Source organism: Meriones unguiculatus, chromosome 14 (assembly GCF_030254825.1).
Source record: "Meriones unguiculatus strain TT.TT164.6M chromosome 14, Bangor_MerUng_6.1, whole genome shotgun sequence".
Taxonomy (NCBI): Eukaryota; Metazoa; Chordata; class Mammalia; order Rodentia; family Muridae; genus Meriones; species Meriones unguiculatus.
Window position 1 is genome coordinate 9,860,996 of NC_083361.1, and position 20,015 is coordinate 9,881,010.

The following is a 20,015-nucleotide window of genomic DNA, read 5'->3' on the forward strand; positions in this document are numbered from 1 at the left end:
ATTTTTTTTTTCTTCTGAAGACAAGGTCTCACTGTCTTCCTGCTTTAGTCTCCGGGTGCTGCTGGGATTCCAGATTCCACCCAGAGTGTGTTTTTTATTTTTTATTTTTTTGAAAATCGTAATATCAGGGACATTTGTCTGTTCTAAGCAGACATGTACCACATATGTGAAGGTTGACAGCATTGGACCTACGGCCACAGTATGTAGTATGGCTGGGCTGGATCTGAGGAGATGCTAGTGCCCTGGCACAGTACTTCTGGCGCTGCCCAGAGCTAGGAAGTCATGTTTGAATGCCAGTTCTCTCGTTTCTTAAATTTTAGGATTCTGTAGCCTGTGTTGGTCTTGAACTCTTGGTCCTCCTTTGGTTGTAAATAGTTAAAAGGTGGAGCAGCTGTGAGTGGCCATTGTCACGGTAAATTCTACCAGAGTGGACACAGGACTAGCCACAGGATTATCATCATGGATTGCTGCAGCCATGAATCATCTGAAGGAATGGGCGGGCATGGGAGCGTTAGCAGGCCTTCTGGTGTTGGTCTCCTTGGTTTGCCTGTGGTAAAAATGCAAGATTAGAGTCTCACAACAGAGTAATGCAGCCATGACCATTCAGGCCTTTACAGCCATTGAAGCAGGACAGTCTCCCCAAGCATGGTTGGCTACCATAAAAAGCTAAAATGTTACGCTCAGGATGCGAGGCTAAGCACTGCACTCAGGGTCAGCCGCTTTGGACCCAGAGAAGAGCATGTCTGATTGCATGCGGGTTGATGCCCCAGGTCCCGCCTCTGAGAAAAAGGTATCGGACAGGTCTGATGCTCTTTGGGTGGATGACACCTAAATGAACATCAGTACAAAGTCCCAATTTATTTCTAATATCAGAGATCAGACCTCTACTCTTGCCTGATGCGTCTAAAACAAAAAGGGGGAACTGTAGAGAGCTGCGGAATGCTGCGCCTTAAAGGTGGAGCTGGTTTCCGCCTTCTACCTTCCCGATGGTGAGTGCTCTCTGTCACGAACAATTCCACATTTGGCTAAGGCCGAAGATCTGGCTTGCTTCCATCTATGTGGACCTCTCTGCATTGCCCACATGGCACACTGGGGTTGGCTACCCAGAGGCTATTTAAGCTGTGGGCTGGCTTTCCCCAGGGTCAGATGATTGTTCAAGGTTCCTGAATAAACTGCATTGAAAAAAGAAAAAAAAAAAACGGTGTTTTAAAACCCCATACAACTCTGACCTGGGAGAACACACAGCTTCACTGCTCTGCACAGCGTGGAGGAGCAATGTGGAACACAGGATGTGAGAGAGCTAGACAGGAGGCTTCTTGGGTTGGTACTTAGAATAATACAGAACTTTCTGGATGGCTCCGTGGCGGCTGACATACACTAACTTTGTATAGTTCACCATATCTCTGCCCCAAAGCACATGGCTTATCTGTTTAATGGTACTGTATAGGCTGGGCTCCTGCATCTCATCCAATCTTTGCAGCCCTTCCCAGAATTGGGGTCCCTGAGGAAGGAGTAGCTGCTTGGGGCTTGCTTCCTTCCATTCCATCCGTGACTTGCTTCTCAGTCTTGATGGAAGAAGACAGTCTATGGTATAAGAACCCATCCATCTCTCTGCCCATCCATCCAGAAGCAAATTTTTATTGAGTACCCATTTTATGCCAGGCCCCAGTCTGGGCAAAGAAATTAGCTGTCAGATGATCACTAAAAAATAAAAACAAAAGGGAATGGGTAAGGGTGTGTATGTGTACTGGCTCATTGAATTTTATTTTATCTATTGAGACAGTTTTATTCCCTAGGGTAGCCTTGAATACCTGAGCTTAAGGTATCCTCCTGCCTCAGCCTCCTAAGTAGATGGGACTATAAAGGCCTCCATCTATGCCTCCATACATATTTTAAACTACTTAGATGTGACACAATAGAATGAAACAGCCTTACAGAAAGCAGCAAGCTGGCATGGTGACACACACCTTTTATCCCAGCACTTAGCATGCAAAGGCAGGCGGATCTCTGAGTTTAGGGCCACCCTGGTCTACAAAGAGAGTTCCAGGACAGCTGGGGTCACACAGGGAAACCCTGTCTATAGACAGAAAAACAGCAAATATTTTCCTTTATTTATTCAGAATAAAATTTTGGATCAAGGTAAAGCTTTTTTGGGGTGTTGTTTATTGTTTGAGACATTGTCACACCATATAGCTGTAGCTAGCCTGGAACTAGCTGTGTAGTCCAGGCTGGCCTCAAACTCAAGTGATGCACCTATCTGTGCCTCAGTAGTGCTGGGATTAGAAGTGTGTGACGTTATACCTGCCAATGGCATTTCTGAGGGAGTGCCAACTTTTCATATTTCCCAGATTTACAATAGCCTAACTTATAATCAGAGTAAAGCCAATAGATTCAAATAATAGGAATTTTATTTTTACTTACTCAGGCTCTTTGAGACAGGGTCTCGCTTGCCAAGGCTGACCTCAGACTGGGGCTCTTTCTGCCCCTCAGGTTCTGGGCCTATGGGCATGCCCCACCACACCTTGCAACATTATAGGAATTTTAATGGGAAGAAAAGTAGGCGATTCGATGTTCAGGAACAAATGTGAGGACGTGGGAGTTTTTTCGACTCCCTGGCTAAGAGTACATGGTGAGGTAAATTGGGGAAGGAGTTTATTACAGCTGGGGAAGGTGCAGGGACTTGTGTTCTTTTGGTGTGGCAATCCCACGAGTAGCAATGTGCCCTAGAGGAAGCCCTTACTCCGGAGGCCTAGGAGAAGTCTGTAGACCAGCTAGCCCAGAGCATGCAGCAGTGAACAAGAGACCCTGTCTCAAGGAGGAAGATGAAGACTGATACCCAAGGTTACCCTCTGACCTCCACTCTTGCACTGTGGTTTATGTGCCTATACTCATACACAGGAATAAGCACCCAGACACAATATTAGAAACAATCAAAAAGGGAAGTTTGACAATAAGTGCTTGAATAGCATTCATAACATCCTAAATCCAAAAACAACAAAACAGAACAACAACAACGAAAACAAAAAATGGAACCTGTGAGCCCCAAATAAGATGGCTCAGCAGGTTGATCCCTGAAACCTACATGGTGGAAGGAGAGAACTGACTCTCAGAAGTTGTTCTTTGATCTTCCCATGCTCACTGTGGTGCACACTTAGATGAACACACACATGAAAATAAATGTAGCTAAGTGTGGGAACTGTTGTTTTATAGATGATCCTTGTCTTTCCTTTTCGGCTCCCATATACCGCTGTTATTTTCTTACCATGCCATAGAACCATAATCGAGCCACCTCTCTCAGTGTGTGCCTTCAGACCTGCTCTGAGCACATCAGTCACTGTCACCCCAGCTTCCTGCAGCTTGGGCACCACACCCATCTCCAGTTTGATGTGCAGTCTTCTTCTTCTTTGTCTCATCTTCCTGCACCCCACGTTAGGAACACTTTTTGCAGACTGCCAGAGAGAATTCGACAGCCGCACCTAGCCTGGCATGGTGGGGCACACCTGTAATCCCAATCTAAGGGACTGAGTCAGGAGCATTGCTGGTTTCAGGCCGGAAGGGTCTACACAGCAGAGCTGTCTCAAAAGACAAAACCAAACAAAAGACAAAGCTCCAACAGCAAAACAACTGCTCCAGCCCTGGCCCTGGAGGTCATTCCAGTCCTGGGTTGCCGTTGCTCACTGGTCACTGGCAGGCCTTTTCTGGACCTACTCTCCAGCATTGGTGATGCCCAGCACATAGTAGACTCCCCACTAGAAGGTACCACATTCATCAAAGTGGGAAAAGATGGCATTAGACTCGAGCCTCCTGGGCCAGTCTGATGCTGCACTTTTAAGAATTAGGACTGATCAGAAAAATGACTTAACAAGGTTGTCTATTTAATAAGAGACAGCATTGTCCTCCCTGCCCAAGGTTTCTTAGAAACAGTACCAGGTAAGCAAGTAAAACTGAGTACATTAGAGTTTTCTGGAGTTAAATTCGGATATAGGACAAGGTAGGGGAAAAAAAATCTATGCTCATTGAATAGAAAATGCAATTGTCTGTCAGTGCAGGAACTGAGTGTCTGCAGCAAATTATATTTAGGACTCTATTGTCGCAGGCAGATTAGCTAATGCTTAGTTTTAAGTGTGGGCTTCTAATGCTGTTACTCCTGGTTAACTCTGCCTGGTAGGTAACCTTGTGGAACAAATGACTGCATTGCTTGAATAACATATTTGATCAAATAGGACAATTCTTTCAAAAATTGAGTTCTCTGTGGCAATTTGAGACCTGTAATCAGCAAATTAGATGATTACAGCAGGGATAAAAATAGTCTTCCTAACAATGTCCAAGGTATAAATGTGATTTGAATTTCAAACTGCTGAACATGTGGCAGGAAAATGCACGGTTGGGTAAATAGGACGAGACATTATCAGATTTGATTTCCCTTTCATCCCAGCTCTGAGCTAGGGTCTAATTTTGTCCGAATACCCTCCAGTCTTGTATGCAGCCGAGTTGGAGGGAAGAGGTGGATCAGGCAACTGGGTTCATGTTTTAAAGGGCTCTCTCCCCGCACACATCTGCCTCAGAAGTACACATGACCTTAGTATCCGTCATCTATCCATTTATCCATCCATGAAATGACCTCTATAAGACAGTAAGCTACCTGAGTACCACCTGGGGAAGAGAGCACAGGAAAACTTTCCATTCTAACAACTAATGACCAGTGTTATAGGCAGTGCTGAAAGAAATGGCAGACTGCTAAACTGTGCTGGGAGAAGAGTCTGTGTTGTACTGGACCAATAAGCCACTGAGTCCCCATGTCACATGCAAAGCCCGTGCTATTTCTGCTTTTGATTCTGGCCATCTCATCTCAGTGACTTTCCTGATGATCACCTGGCCTCAGCTGCTTTTAGCTGAATGGCAGAATTAGAGAGAACATTTTAAACAGATTAATTTTTAAACATTTAAATAAAGCCAAGTCACAAGTGGCCGCGTCAGCCACAAACTGTCGCCAGAAGATAGGAAGAGCTTTTCTAAGGGACTTGTCTCACTGGTGATTACCAGGGTTTTATGGCGGAGCCATTGGAATTATCAAATAGTATGAATTTTATTCACTCACAAAGAATTGTCCTTTGTTAGCACAAAGGATGATGGATTTGCTATGGCAATGCCACCGTTTGATGAACCCTATGCTAGGCATGATGGTACACACCTCTATCCCCAACACTAAGGAGACAGGATTGTTTGAGCCAGTGGGGGTTACACAGCAACACTGTATTAAACAGTCTTATGTAGCCCAGGCTACCCCTGGACTCTCCTGCCTCAGCATTCTGGGTGTTAGGATTATAGATGTGGGTCCTCATGCCTAGTGGCCACTGCTTTCTAAGACAAGAGTGCCTCTGCTTGAGACTTGGAAATAACTAGTTAGCTAGGTGTGGTGGTGCATGCCTTATCCCAGCACCCTGGAGGCAGAGGCAGTTCGAGGCCAGCCTGGTTTACAAATCAAGTTCCAGGACTGTTACAAAGAGAAACCCTGTCTTGAAAGACACACATAAAACAACAAACAAGACTAGTTAGGAATGGTGTTGCTTGAATAGATGCCATCAGGTGTGGACTTGTTTAAAGTTACACCTGTATAAATGTTTTGCCTGCATATATGCACACAGTTCTGAAGGAAACCTGAAACTGGAGTTACAGAGGTTAAGACCTAGGAGTCAAACCTGGCTTCTCGGGAAGAGCAGCCAGTGCTGTTAACCATTGGGGCATCTCTCCAGCCCTGGGTGTAGGTTTCTGATACATTTACTAGAAAGACTATTAAATTTCCAGAGCTATAAAAGCAATGACAAAGAAATTGAATACCTTTAATTTTTCATAAATACAATATAAATCTAAAATGGCTGCTTATTTTAGTCTTGAAAACCAGGTTCAAATAACAAGTTGAAAATAAGTTACATTTAGGTGCTCAATCATCTTCCCTTGTGTGTGCACACACATTGAAGCACTGTTACAGTGAAATATAATGATTAACAAAGGTGATAGAAGTATACACACTAGGTCTCAAGAGAACAGTGGCCCTGGGTGATTCCATAGCCCATCAGTTAACAAGCTGTACTAAATGCCCTGACTTTTACTTCAACTATGTAATTTAGCTTTGCAGCCCTTCCCCCTTTCTGTCTTTTGAGAAAGGGCCTTCCTAAGTGGCCTAGGGTAGCCTAGAACTTTGGATTCTCCCATGTGCTTGGGACGGCAGGTTTGCACCAATGTGCCCAGATTCACTTTTTTCTTAGAAGCAGTTTTAGACTACTGTGTCATTTATACAAAATCTCCTGTATTCTTCAGATTTGGCTAAGGGTGAAGAACATGAATTATAGCCCTATGACTTTTAACTAGTCTGGAGAGGAGAGAGATGTCACTATTGAAACTCCCAGAGTGTGAAACCCTTTCACTAGCACAGCCTATGATGGCTGCATAGGGCATTGTGGGAGAAGAGCCTCGTACACACCTAGGCTACATAGCAAGCTCTAGGCCAGCATGGGTTGCACTGCAAGACTGTCTCAAAAATTAATGAATCAAGATAACTCGGTAGAGGGACTCGGAAAGGCTTCTAGGTTCTATTACCAGACAGAATAAAAAAGCTGCTTCAAAGATAGTATTATCTTTATTAAAAATTGATAGACATAGCAGCACTTACAAAACAAGAGTTCATGAAAGGCAGGACATGCTGTCAGCTGACAGTGGAAAAGGGTAGCGTAGCCCAGGCTGTGGCACTGCATCCCATGCTTACTCACAACCACTTGTCCCACCCTATGCAACAGCAACCCATAACACCCGAGCAGAGGCCAGCAGCGACGTGGCCTCCTTAATTTCAAGCTTTTGTCATCTGTGTGAAGAGTCCAATGAGTCAAGTAGCACCTTCCTTAGCAGCTTCTGGAGCACTCAGTGGTGTTCTGGAGGTGGCTGGTGTACTTGACCCTATAGTTAAAACACCTAGCATTCAATAAAAGCACTTCCGTCCAAGGCATTGTGTAGACCCCCATTGCTCTGAAGGGATGCACTTTTCCACAGAGCATCTGCAGGGCCTCCCGACCTCCAAGGCAGCACAAGGAGCTCCAGGCAGCTGCTTCTACACCACTGTCTTTGGAGGTGATGGCAAGTCTGGTCATTCTGTCTCCTGCTCACTGCTCTGCTTCTTACTGCTGTGTGGGGGTGTCAGGACCCCACTGGGAGGAGGAGAAATCCTGTTTTGTTCTGACAACATGGCTTTCTTGGCTTGGGCTTTGTCCTAAATAGGAATAAAAGGGAAAGTTGTTAAAGTAAAATAAAGTGTCATTTCACTTGCTGTATGTTTTTAATATGGAGATGGGAGGGAAAAACAGCAAAAACCCTAAAGTCAGCCACTTGGGAGAAAAGGCCAAAGACTTTTGAGTTCTAGGTAAGCATGGGTTATATCTAGTAAGACCTGGTCTCAATAAACAACCCCTTCCATCTCGAGTCTATGGTCTGCAGATACTGAGAAAGAGATCTATGGACCAGAAACACTCTTTATGGAATCAGAACTGGCTTCTTCTAGGCTCCCCGGAGCCTGCCTGAAAAAAAAATGAGGTTGTTTAGGTGACATTGATTAATGAGCACTTGTCTGATGAGTGCAAGGGCATTACTGACCAGCAAATCCAAGCTGTTGGTGTGGGTCTGGATATTGTGGGAATCTTCCATGGGAACTCCTCGGAAGTGCTTGAGCTTGGAACTTCCCATCTCTCGGATAACCATGGCGAATGGAACCATCCATTTGACACACTTCTCTATGTCACACCACTGATATCCTGCCAGTAAAGAAGTCAGAGGCTCAGTCTACAGCTGACAGCTGGCTTGTAAGTTGATGATACCTTGTGTGGCTGAACTCACCACGGGAGAAACCAGCATACCTGAAACTTTCTGCATCAACTCCAACGAGGAGAAATGATACAAGGCAGAAGCAGCGAGGACACCATAAGGAAACTCTAAGCAGCCAACATCCAGGACACAGAGATCTAAAAGCTAAGGGAAGATGGGAGCACTAAGACAGGTGCCACATGAAGCTTCTAGAAGCCCCGGGTGAGCTGTGGTGCCACCTCCCTCCCACACACACACACAGTGGGGAAGCAGAAGGCCCACGTACCTCTGCGATCTGCACGAAGACCTGCTGTGGGTACTGAGGTACCAGCACTTCCCCCGTGTCATTGACATAGGCCACTTGGACATAAACATTCAGCCAGGACACAATGGTCAGAGGGCTCAAACGCCACTTAAGGGCCTAAAAGGAAACAGATGATAGTTGTGCAAAGTTCAATATGTAGTCGTAATCCCTGCCACATTCTAGCTGGAGAAGACCCACTGGGCATACCCACACCTTGCATGGGAAAGACAGGTGTGTACTTAACCCCCAGCTGAAGAGTTTCTTTCTCTCATACACAGAGAGGGAAAGAAAGAGAGAGAAGAGGAGAAAGACTAATGTGTAACCTGCCTTCATCATCATTAATTCCATGGTAAGAATTTCATCTCCGGAGCAAGCACCATCTGTAACATAAGCGAACTGATGCAACTTTGGAGGGTAGATTTCCTACAAGGGAACAGAAGGAAGACGCTATTAGCAAGAAACCATTCCTGGCAGTTTCAGATTAGGATGTGCACCCAAAATGATTCTAGCATGCTGACACAAAAAGAGGACACACTTGAAGACTTAACACAGGTTCACTTCAGCAACCCAACATGTTTTTTTATAAAAAAGTGAAACCAGCTGGTTGTGGCAGCCTTTAATCCCAGAGGCAGAGGCTGCCAGATCTCTGAGTTCTAATAAGCTAGAGCTACAGAGATCCTGTTTTAAAGAAAGGGGGAACTCCATGAATAAATGGACCCAGACAAAAATATAACCTTAAAATTGTTTTGAGAGGGTCTTACGTGTATCCATGCTGGCCTCAAACTCCCCACCCTTCTTCCTCAACTGTTCAAGTGCTAGGATCACAGGTGGGAACCACTATGCCACAATTTCAACCTTTTCAGTTCCAAGTTCAATTATTCTTAAAGTAACTACATTAATATAGACAGTCTATGTACTTGCTCCTTGTCTTTATCCTTGGTTGGTTCATGTCCATCCCTCTAATTACTCCCCCCACATTCCCTTCCACTATGTACCATAACTTTAGAAGGCTTTGAGTTAGAATTCAAGAAATATATGACTGACAGTTGATCCTAGGGGCAGAATTTAAGAAATAATGCTTATTAAAATAAAGAACATTAGGGAGTTGTTTACCTCAAGTTTAGAAGCAATAAATAAGGCTGAAATCCCAATAAGCTGCAAAAGTGTTTTTATGATATTCTGTTGTGACGCCATGTAACGATCAAAGAAGTCCTGTGCCAAGTAGAATGTCTCCCTGTGGAGCTTATAGACTTCACACACCTAGAAGAGGGTTCCATGTTAGAACAGCTTCTTGAGGGGCTGCAGAAACAAACTTGCCTGGGTTTTGACACAGTAAGAATGCTAACTGCTTTTGTGAAAGGCTACTCCTCCTAAGCACAGCCCAATGAGACCCTGGAACTGAGTGTGCTGTGCAAGAACAGATCAGACAGATCAAAGTAGCATTTTTATAAAAGACCAATTCCCCACTCCGCAAAGCCTACAGTTCTCAAAGAATGCAACCTCCCTCACAAGTTTTGCTGTGACTCAGAAGAAATGGAACTTGCTATGTAGACCCAGGCTGGCCTCGAACTCAGAGCTCCACCTGCCTATGTCAGCAGAGAATTATTCTAGGTCTGGTACCCAAGGGTGCATATAAGCTAGGGACACTGGCTTTCCAAAGGGTGATGCCCCCACTCATTCGCATTACTGACACCCTCTCTTATACACACACTTTTTGAAGGTGAACCCAGAGATGATTCTTCCATCTCCATTTCTTACTCACTACAGGCACCTACAAAGCTCCCTTGAATCAAGCACCACGAGTCACAGTTCACCCCGAGTAATACGTCCACCCCCAGTCAAATCTCACTTCCTTTGGTAGTACTGGGGTCCCATGCATGATAGACCATCGTACTAACCACAGCTAGAATCACAGCCTTTAAATTTCACTCAAAAAAATGGTTAATGATTATCTTGGTAGTCTGTCATACTTTTAAAAAATCTGGAATGTGTTTTTTGTTTGTTTCTTAAACTGCCTGGAATAGAACCTAAGAAGGCCTAGAATATGTAGGCAAGCACCAATTCAGCTTCATATACTTGTTTAATGATCGTATATTGTTTATATGATTCTCAACATGATTAGAATAAGACAGCCTTCAGGGAGAAGAAAATGGACCTCAGGAATTTAAATAGGTACATATGAGGTCTGACTGCTGCAGATAACCTGTTCATGTATGCCTACTAATGACAGCAACCACATCTGGTGTGTATATTTTAGTAGAGAGCTTTAAAAACAATTTAGCATATATAAATATACATATATGGCTCAAATTATAAACATTAATTTGTAAATATTAATACTTACAATTTATTAGAAAAAAAACCACCTTTGTAACTATTCATACTTTGGAAAAACAATGAAATGCCAACTTTAAAATGTCTAAGGGACAAAATGATTTCAGAAATCTCAAGAGTTTAGAGAAAAGAAGAAATACCAGCACAGCATTTATACCAGGCAGCTTCAGGGACACAGAATGTGCCAATGCAATTGAACACACAGAGAGATCACAACAGCACAGAAAGTGGTGATGCCCTAGCAGCAGGGACACCCAAGCTCACCTCCATTAGCCAATCCAGAAGGACTGCACGCATCCTTGCCTGCAGGAGGGGATGGCGCTGCAGAAAGTGCTCATCTCTTAGGTAAGTCTTTTCCTTGTTTAACATGATCCTCCAAACCTCTTCTCTGTTGCCCCAGCTGTAAAAAAGAAAAACAAGAAACACAAAAACCTCAGATACCAGTCTGCATCCACACAAATATGGACCAGAAAGACAAATGACATCCAGAAGCCATGGGTCAAAGTCAACACCTACTTCAAGACAGGAAGTGGGGAGGCTCTGGGTGGTCTAATTTTCCGAGGCTGAAAAGCAGTCTTGGGGTATTCAAGCTCATCGTCCTCTTCTTTGTTAGGGGTAGGGATGAAAGAACAGGGGTCCACGCATGCTGAATTATCATCCCAAGGCTGCCAATAAAACACATGGCAATGTGTTAAAGGCAAACCAGCAACATGCCCATTCATAGACTGGTAGATAGGCTGGGCTCAGCATGCTGGCCCTGGTTAAGATGGAGGCAGCATGGATAAACAAAAGCCACAGGCATGCCTCAAAGCTTCCTTGTCACTTCTGTAACTAAGGAAATGTGGAAATCAAATGAAGTATTTGGGTGGCCAGCTGGACCTTAGTAACATAAGGTTGGCTTATATTACTAATGAGTCCATAGAGGTCATTTCATACCCTATTAAAAAGCCCATGTTTTTAATCTGTAAACTCATAAAGCCAGAGACCAGGGGTTGGAGAGATGGCTTAGAGATTTAAAATACTGGCTGCTCTTGCAGAAGACCTGCATTTGGTTCCCAACATTCACAAAGTGGCTTATAACAGTGTGTAACTCTAGTTCCAGAAGATCTGACAACCTCTTCTGGCCTCCGCAGGCACCAGGTAAGCATGAGGGGCAGACATACATATACGCAGAACACTCATATAAACATGTTAATCTTTAAAACAGAGAACAAAGGTATTAAGCAAGTAATGATTCTGCTAGTGTGGAAGCTTCCTGAATCTTAGATTTGCATCATTTTATGTACTGACTCATTCTTTTGTTCACAGGGTCTTGCCTATGTAGTCCAGGTTGGTCTCCAACTCATGGTCCTCCTGCCTCACCTCCTAAATGCTGGTTAGAAGAACACACCACCATACCTGGCACCAACAGATACCTTATTTAAGCCTTTGCAGCACCCAGGCCACTTTCAGAGGAAGCCAGATTTCCAAGCAGTGGGAAGAGCAGAGCTGCATAAAGCTCCTCTCTGCTCAGTGTAGAAAGAATTGGGCATGCAAATTATCCACAACAGCTCCTGCCAGCTGTGCAAGAAAGGCAGCTTCCTTTCAGTTCCGGCTTTGAGTATTTGGTATAGCATCACTGGCCCTCACTCAGAAGGTTCACATTACTCCTATAGGAAGTTTCTCTTCATTCAAGAATGAGTTCTTTTCAAGGTACAAGCGAGGTGCCACCCTCCATGGCCAGATGGCTGGCACATCTGGAAACAGGCCTTTAGAGATAAACTTTGTAGTTTCCACCCTGCACTTCATAGACAAATGGGCTCCAAAGTTAGCTTTTCTAGAAACCAGTGGATAAGGCAGAGTAAGTTAAGTCTGGTTTTGAGTGTACATCAAGTCTCACAAGAAGCCAAATCAACCTAACTTTGAGATCAGCTGTAACTATGGATTTTATCCTATACAATATGGATTTTTTTCCTTATGCAGAACAAGTAGAGAAACGACTGACTAATATTCAGCTTGAAATAAGAAAGTTATGTCTTGATGGGGGTAGTAGCTCAGACCTTTAATCTCAGCACTCAGGAGGCAGGCTATCTATGAATTCGAGGCCAGCCTGGTACATAGGGAGCTCCAGGCCATCCAAGGCTACATGGTGGGAGCCTGTCTCACAAAAATAAACACTAAAAACCAACCAACCAAACATCCCCAAATACAATAAAATCAATAGGTTTTGTGAAAAAAGTAAACAAGAAAATGGACATGAAAAATAGATTTTATATAACAAGGGCGCTCTTTTCACTTAGAATAACTCAGGTGGTAGTGTGCATGCTTCTAATCCCAGCACTCTGGAGACAGACACATCATTGAGTTTGAGGTCAGCCTGGGTTACATTTAGGGACCATGTCTCAAAAACAAAAAGAATCAAAAGATCTTTGTGGGCTTTCAGTGTCATTGAGTTTAATATGACTACTCTCACTGGCTCAAAGTTGGTGCACTGGATGGAACTCAAATAACTCCACAGAGAAATTCTATTCAATTAAACCCACAAAGTTAGCTGTACCTCAAACTCTAGCTTCATGAACAATTATAAAAAAAGAAAATACTGTACGTCAGTTATTTCTAAGCTATCTACTCCTCAAACTCATCTCTGAACTATGAAGATGCTTTTTCATGGCAAAGACTATGACAGTCACAACTGGACCCTTGCTATTACTCTATCCATGTGCGGCAGCATTGTAAGCTGTTGTTATCCCTGAGAGCAGAAGTGAGCCTGAATCTTGACAAAGCCAACACCGATGGCCTGGTCTCATTTTCACTTGGACATTTCTGAAGAAACAGCTGGCAACACCAACAATCTCGAATTCTGCAAAGCATGGTTTATCTAATAATAACTCAATGTGCTGAAGGTTTTAAGGGAAGAAATGGGAGAAAAAAAGAAATGTAGGATGCATTTTCGTTCTGCAGGGGCTATTTTTTCTAACAGGAATATAAACTGACCCCCCCTTTTTAATATCTAGTGGGAGTCCTCCCTAGAAACACACATTACTGCAGTCCTAGCTGGCAGGACATCACCGCTGGGAAGAAAGGCATTCTTCAGAACCAGCTGTCTCTCCTTGCTCTACAAAGTCATTGCTAAGCTCTTTGGGAAAAGGGAGATGAGGTCAATAGAACACTGTTCCTGCTCAGCTTTATCTGTGATGAAGGCTGAAGGTCTCACCAGTTACTTTGGAGATAGGCTGCTTCCCCCACTGGAGCCATAACTATAGTCTACAGCCATTTCTGGAGGCAAAGAGATAATACAAGCTCTCTCTGCAAGGATCTTCTGATACTATGATACCATGCTACATGTAGTACAGGCAGGCACTACACAGGAGGGACAGAAGAAATGGAGAAGCCAGTGAAATACTGGTTCACACTTATGTCATTACAGACCCTTGCTAAAGCTATGTAAAGCCCAGACAGCAGTGGTCAATGTAGTTAGCTGATGGCAGAACATTCTGGGTCACAAAGACGAAAAAAAATTTGATTTTTGTTTGTTTGTTTATTTTGTTTTTCAAGACAGGGTTTCTCTGTGTAGCCTTGGCTGGCTTTGAACTTACAGAGATCCGCCTGCCTCTGCCTCTGCTTTCTCAGTGCTGGGATTAAAGGCATGCTTGGTTTTTATTTTTGCTACTGGATCTCATTGTATGGAACTCAGGTGGCCTGTCTTTGCTACCCTGCTTCTGAGATTGAAGAACTGTACCGACATGCTTGGCAAAAGAAACGTTTGAAATCTAACCTAGAGGGATGGAAGAAGCCCGCATTTGACAAAAAGCCACAAGTATGAATGAGAAAGTAGTTGGGAGCCCTATCCCCCAAGTCTCTAGTCTTTGGCAATAGAACTGTGGGCCCAGCTCTGCTCTGGGCTTGCAAGGATTCTGGGTTGCCTTCTGAGTCTTAGCTTCCTCCTGGGCTTAGGGAGGACCAAACTGTACGATGCCCATCCTGGTTCTTCCAGATATCAGTACCTGTATCCCCAAAGGTGCCATTCAGGAAACATAAACCCTTCCCACAACCCCAGCCCCAACAGAGACCAGGCCACACTGACAGGCTCCGAGATTCAGCCATGTGGCCTGCGGCTCTGGTTTGGGAAACTTGGAAGAAAGAAAGCATGGAACTCAAGAGGCAGAACACCCTGTAGGCCAGCAGACCTACCTGACTGCTATCCTGGCTTTTCACAGTCTTGTCAATCTTGGCAGTTTCTTCATCTGGATCTTGAAGAAACTAACAAAAACAAAACCAGAAAAAAATCCCGATCTACCAAGGGAACACACGGTGCAACCCAGAGACGAAAAGAAAAAAAGAAAAAAAAAACCAAAAAAACAAAAAAAAAAAAAACACGGGGAGAAAAGGGGGGAAAAAGTTTGTTGGGTTATGAACGACGTTCAAATAAAAGAAACCCCCCTCAATTAATTCTCTTCAATAGTAGGTGGGAAGACCCAAATTTGGTACCCAGGTAAGATGGAATGGGGGGGTCCCTTCCCAACCTGTATCCTTTGTACTCACAACGGCCACATTTGCCTTCCTTTTTCTGGAGCGGACTGCGAAGTCGGGGCCACCTTCGTCTTTCATGTTGCCGTGGTCCTTTGCATCTCTGCGGAGGCATGGTGTCACGGAGGTGCTGCCCCCCAAAAATCTCAGACCGCCCCTCCCCCACCGCCACCCACCCTCTCCCCTCCCGCAGCCGCGAGTCCACTCACCTCTCCTTCCTTTCCCTTGGCATGGCTCAGGGCTAGAGCTCGAAACTCAGACCTGGGGACACACCAAGCAGGCAACGTGGTGAGCACGGCCCACAGAGGGGACCCGAGTCCTCCGCTCCGTCCAGGGCACCCCTCCCCCCTCCCTCGCGGGCGGCGGCGGCGGGAGCCTCCCGGGCCCGGAGGCCGGCCGGGAAAATGGCCGATGGGCCCGGGTGGCTTGTCACCCGCGGCGCCTCCGGCAGCCTGCGACCCCGGGTCCGAACCTGAGGTTGGGGATGGAGGCCCAGACGCCCTTCGAGAGGACCCCCCCGCCCCGATCCATCACCGCCGTCGGGACCGAGACAGCCTCAGTGTCCTCCTTCCACACCTTCCCCTGACCCGTCTCTCACAGCCACCCAGGCGAGGGCACCCCGAGCTGATAACTCGTGGGACCGGGTGACCCGGCTCGCCCCACCCCCACCCGGGCCCGGTCCGGTCGGACTCGGTCCGGACGCTTGGTCGTCGCGGGAGTCCCGGGAGTCCAGGCAGCCCGTACCCGAAGCTGTGTCCGCCGCAGGCAGGCGCGCTCGAGCGGGCAGGAGGCCGACGGCTGGCGGGAAGCAGGAGGCGGGAGGCGGCGGCCGAGCGCGCGGCGCTGGCGGGATCCGCGCCTGCCCCCTACACCGCGCTGGCTGCCGAGCCGGCTGCTCCTGCGCCCGGCTTCGAGCGGGACATTTAAAAATCCCAGCGCGCGGCACCGGCCCCGTCCCGCCCTCGCGCCCCGCCCCGCGGGCTGTGGACCCCTCAGCGGCCGCCGGCAGCCCGGGGGCCCGCCTCATCGCCGCGCCGGCCAGCGAGGCGCTCTGGTGGAGGCGTGGACTCCGGTGGGCGTGTCCTGCGGGGTGGGCGTGCTCTACGGGAGGGGGCGGGCCCAAATGACAGGGCCTGCGCGCCGGAGGGCGTGGCGAGGACGTGGTGGGTGGGGCCTGCGCGGGGCGGGACGCGGGAGAGCCGGCTGGCGCGCGCGGCTGCGGGGCAGGCTGGTCGACGCGGGAGAATCTTGGCGCGGGTGCCCGAGGGATTCAGAGGGTGCGGGGCCGCGAGGAGCCGCGTGGCCCGCGCAAGCGGAGTGTCAGCAAGGCAGATCGCAGTGACTCGCGGCAGGGCTTGGCAGGAGGGTTGCACGGGAGGGCCGGGCGCAAAGAACCCGCCGTCCGCCTGTCTCCCGCGCGCGCGCACTGTCCCTCCTGCCTCGTCCTCCCCGCCCCTGAGACGCAGAGTTCCGGGCCTTGAGTCAGGGGCGTGGGTGTCCCAAGGTCACAACAGCGCGTGGCTGCCGAGACCAGAACCAGGATTCAGGCTGCTGATGTGAGATCTTATGTGGACCAGCAGCTGGTGCTTTAATCTGTCAATGCCTCTCATTCATTCATTCATTCATTCATTCAGCTAGCCATGCACCTTCCTGTGCCTCTAGCCTAACCCGCGTGCGCCTAGACCGCGTGAGGCGGTCTCCAGCCAAAAACTTTGTTCCAAGTGTTTTCATCAGCCTCAGAATAAGCACATGCCTCTCCCAACGAGAAGTGACCCTCACCGGTCAGACCTGACCTTCAGCCTTCCGCCCGCGCTGCTGGATCCAGCATCCGGTGCCCTTTCCCAACCCAGGCCTCAGAGCTGGCTGTACTCTCTCCTGACCCATTCCAGCTGTGTGTGCTTCCGGAAAACTTGAAGGTCTTTTGGTGACCACTCCTGTCTCCAGCACACCTTTCCCCAGGACCTCCTCTCCAGTTCCATGTGAAGCAGTTGTTTCCTTGAACAGCTCTGTTTTCTTGTCGTTTTGCTCCTCTATCTTTGCTGTCTGTTTGTTTTTGGTTTTTTTCGAGACAGGTTTTTTTTCTGTGTATCCCTGGCTATCTGGACTCACTTTGTAGATCAGGCTGGCCTCAAACTCACAGAGATCCGCTGGCTTCTGTGCTGGAAGTAAAGGCAATGCACCACCACCCCTCCCCTATCTTGTTCAGTGTTGAGCTTTGGGCATAGTAGCTGGACCAAAAGGGTCACTTCCCTCATGTTAGCGAAGGATAGAAAGAACCGTGCTGACCGAGGTCTGTGGAGCATATAGGTTAGTGAGAGAGACTGAATAATGGCCACCGGCAAAGCAGGAGTCTAAATACGTGTGGGGCCCTTCCTCAGGATATGCCTGTCTCCTCTCCCTCAGTCTTCTGGGAGTCAAAGCAGGCTGTGTCCTTCCCACAGGTTGCACATTGGTGATGCCCCAGGCTGCTGAGATGATTTGGTCAGCAAGCTGAGTCCAAGACACGCTATTCTCCCAACTCCGTTGGTTTCAACAGCAGATGGTAAGCTTGACAAGGTGAAACTTTGGGTTAAGCCCTTCAAAGCTAAAGCCCAGCCTTATGAATTTAGCAATAATGCTATCATGTTGGTCCCATGATGACCCTAGTTCACACATCACAGCTATTTACTCCCTATGCTTGATGCGGGGACGAAGGGAAACATGAATCAGCAACTGGCCCGGCACACAGTACATGCTAAATAAACGAGCCGTTGTAGCAGTGATAAAGCTTTCTTTATGGACCCATGCTCGGCAAAGAATGAAAGTTCCATATGCTTTATGTCCTAACAATAAAATAGATGAATTAAAGACTATACAAAAACGACAACAACAAAAACAAAAAAATCACAAATCACTGGCCCTTAATAGACGCATACAAGAATCCCACACACTCAAAAATGCAAAGGGGAGGGGCAGGTGTGGTGGGACACACCCTTAATCCCAGGATTTAGGAGACAGAGACAGTCAAATCCCTGAGTTCCAGGCCAGCCTGGTCTACAAAGCAAGTCCAGGATAGCCAAGGCTCTGTTACACGGAGAAAACCTGGGGGGAGGGGAGGGACATCAAAACACAGGTTGGCACACACCTTTAATCCTAGCACTCGAGGCAGAATCTGGTGTATCTCTCTCTGTTCTAGGTCAGCCTGGTCTACAGAGTGAGTTTCCAGTCAGCCAGGGCTATACAGAGAAACCCTGTCTCAGGAGAAAAATTCATTAATTAGTTAATTAAATATTTTGCCCCTAAACCTGTACAATGGTGCACACTTTTAATCCTAGCCCTGGGGAGACAGAAACAGTAGATCTCCGTGAGCCTATACTGAGCTATAGTTTGTTTCTGTCTTAAAAAAAAATTATACAGGAAAAGGGAAAAAGGAAAGATTGGGGGTAGAGTACCTGTGATTATAGGCATAGGCTCTGGGCTCAATCCTCGGCAGCCCACAGTGGAGGAGAACAATGACCACGAATAGTCAGAATCGGAGTTACTTCTGCAGTGAAGAATAATAACCCGAGGAGGGCCAAGGGAAAGTTCTGAGTTCTGGACCTGTTTTACATGATCCGAACAAACAAACAAAACAACAAAGAAAGTAAACAAAAATTTATTTCATACTTGTAGCCCATCACATTGTACAGTTTAGCTCAACCTACCTTAGAGTGCTTTGGACACTCACATGAGCTTACAGTGGGACACAGTGGCCTAACACAAGGCCTGCTTTTATTAAGATTTTATCTTTCCATGTGTGTGTACATGAATGTATGCCATGTGCATGCAGGTGCCCATGAGGCTAGAAGAAGGTGTCAGATACAGATGGTTGTTAGCTGCCCAACTTGGGTCTTAACCAAATCATCTCTCCAGACCCTGCCAGGTCCATTTTGCAGCAAAATATTGACTAGCTCATGTAGACCACAGTACAGAATAGTAGGTACGTGCTTGCATTATGTAGTCAAACAGTACGTTCAACCACACAGGGCGCTGGGCCTGCTGTATAAGACTCAGCGGTACCCACAAATCAGCAGCCAGTACTCTTAGCTGCTGAGCCATCTCTCTAACTTCAGTAATTGTTTTTAAAAGATCAAAACCAAGAAAAGCCAGATTTTAATTTCAGCTCATTTAGGAAGAGAGACAGTCATGTAGATTGGCAGTTCGAGCAATAATGACTGAGATGAGAAAATTCTGTGAATGCCAGGAGGACTTTGTGGAGGAAAAAGCATCCATTGAGTTGCCCAGGGCTATGAAAAGCTTTGCACTGCAGAGCTTGAAGACTTCAGAACTCACTGATGGCCCCTCCATCGGGCACAGTTGGTTTTGAGGTATATAAGTTTGTTTTCTTTTGCCCCTACATGGGGTCCAGATCACCTAAGCACTAACACAGCCATGAGGGAGACTATGGAAAGGGCATGGAACTCAGAGCCCTCACACAGCGCCTTCAAGACATGACCCAGCTGCTGTGTAGCATGTATAGCATCTCTTTTACCATGAATCTTTTGGATTGTTCACAGCCTTCCTGTGCTCCACTGCTATCTGCAAAATGGGTGTGATTCTAAATATACCACCTCCTAGAGTTGCTGATGTGTGATGTATGCCATGTGCATGCGGAAAGGACCAAGATATCCACCCCTGATGAGCTCTTTTAATAGTGTCTGACACAGTAAGTGCCCCAGATACATTCATTGTTCACAAGACAAGTTGGAGGTCTTGGTTTAGCTTCATATGTGACCCAGGCTCTGATCGTAGTGGAGAGTAGACACAGGATCCAGGACATAAGGTTTACAGAGAGGGAAGACCAGAAAAATATACCATTCTAACATGGGGACCTTGGATAGGCTTCAGGGATGAAACTTTCAGCAGCTCCTAAAAGCGCTCTCTCTCTCTCTGTCTCTCTGTCGCGCGCTCTCTCTCTTTCTCGCTGTCACTGTCTCTCTCTGTGTATGTGTGTTTGTGTGTTCATTCCAGTACTTAGGCTGGAACTGAGAGCCTCATGCAATAT

At 46.7% G+C, this 20,015-nt stretch overlaps 1 protein-coding gene across 1 annotated transcript; it reads right to left on the reverse strand.

The window, feature by feature from the left end:
• Positions 1 to 6,575: 6,575 nt before the first annotated feature.
• Ccne1 (cyclin E1) lies at positions 6,576 to 16,026 on the reverse strand. Its single transcript, XM_021632005.2, has 12 exons — positions 15,737 to 16,026; positions 15,202 to 15,253; positions 15,008 to 15,095; positions 14,657 to 14,725; positions 11,003 to 11,151; positions 10,751 to 10,886; positions 9,266 to 9,412; positions 8,480 to 8,575; positions 8,135 to 8,269; positions 7,902 to 8,013; positions 7,642 to 7,799; positions 6,576 to 7,261 (listed from the first exon to the last, which is right to left on the reverse strand). The coding sequence occupies exons 2-12, from the start codon at positions 15,222 to 15,224 to the stop codon at positions 7,139 to 7,141; spliced, it is 1,236 nt and encodes a 411-aa protein (XP_021487680.1). The 5' UTR covers positions 15,225 to 15,253; positions 15,737 to 16,026; the 3' UTR covers positions 6,576 to 7,138.
• Between the last annotated feature and the right edge of the window lie 3,989 nt (positions 16,027 to 20,015).

Coding starts and splice junctions, on each gene's coding strand:
- Ccne1 (XM_021632005.2), bottom strand. CDS start 15,224: ATGCCAAGGGAAAGGAAGGAGAG. Junction 7,800..7,901: donor GTTGATGCAGAAAGTTTCAG/GTATGCTGGTTT, acceptor CTTTACTGGCAG/GATATCAGTGGTGTGACATA. Junction 7,262..7,641: donor CCAACAGCTTGGATTTGCTG/GTCAGTAATGCC, acceptor ATTCCTATTTAG/GACAAAGCCCAAGCCAAGAA.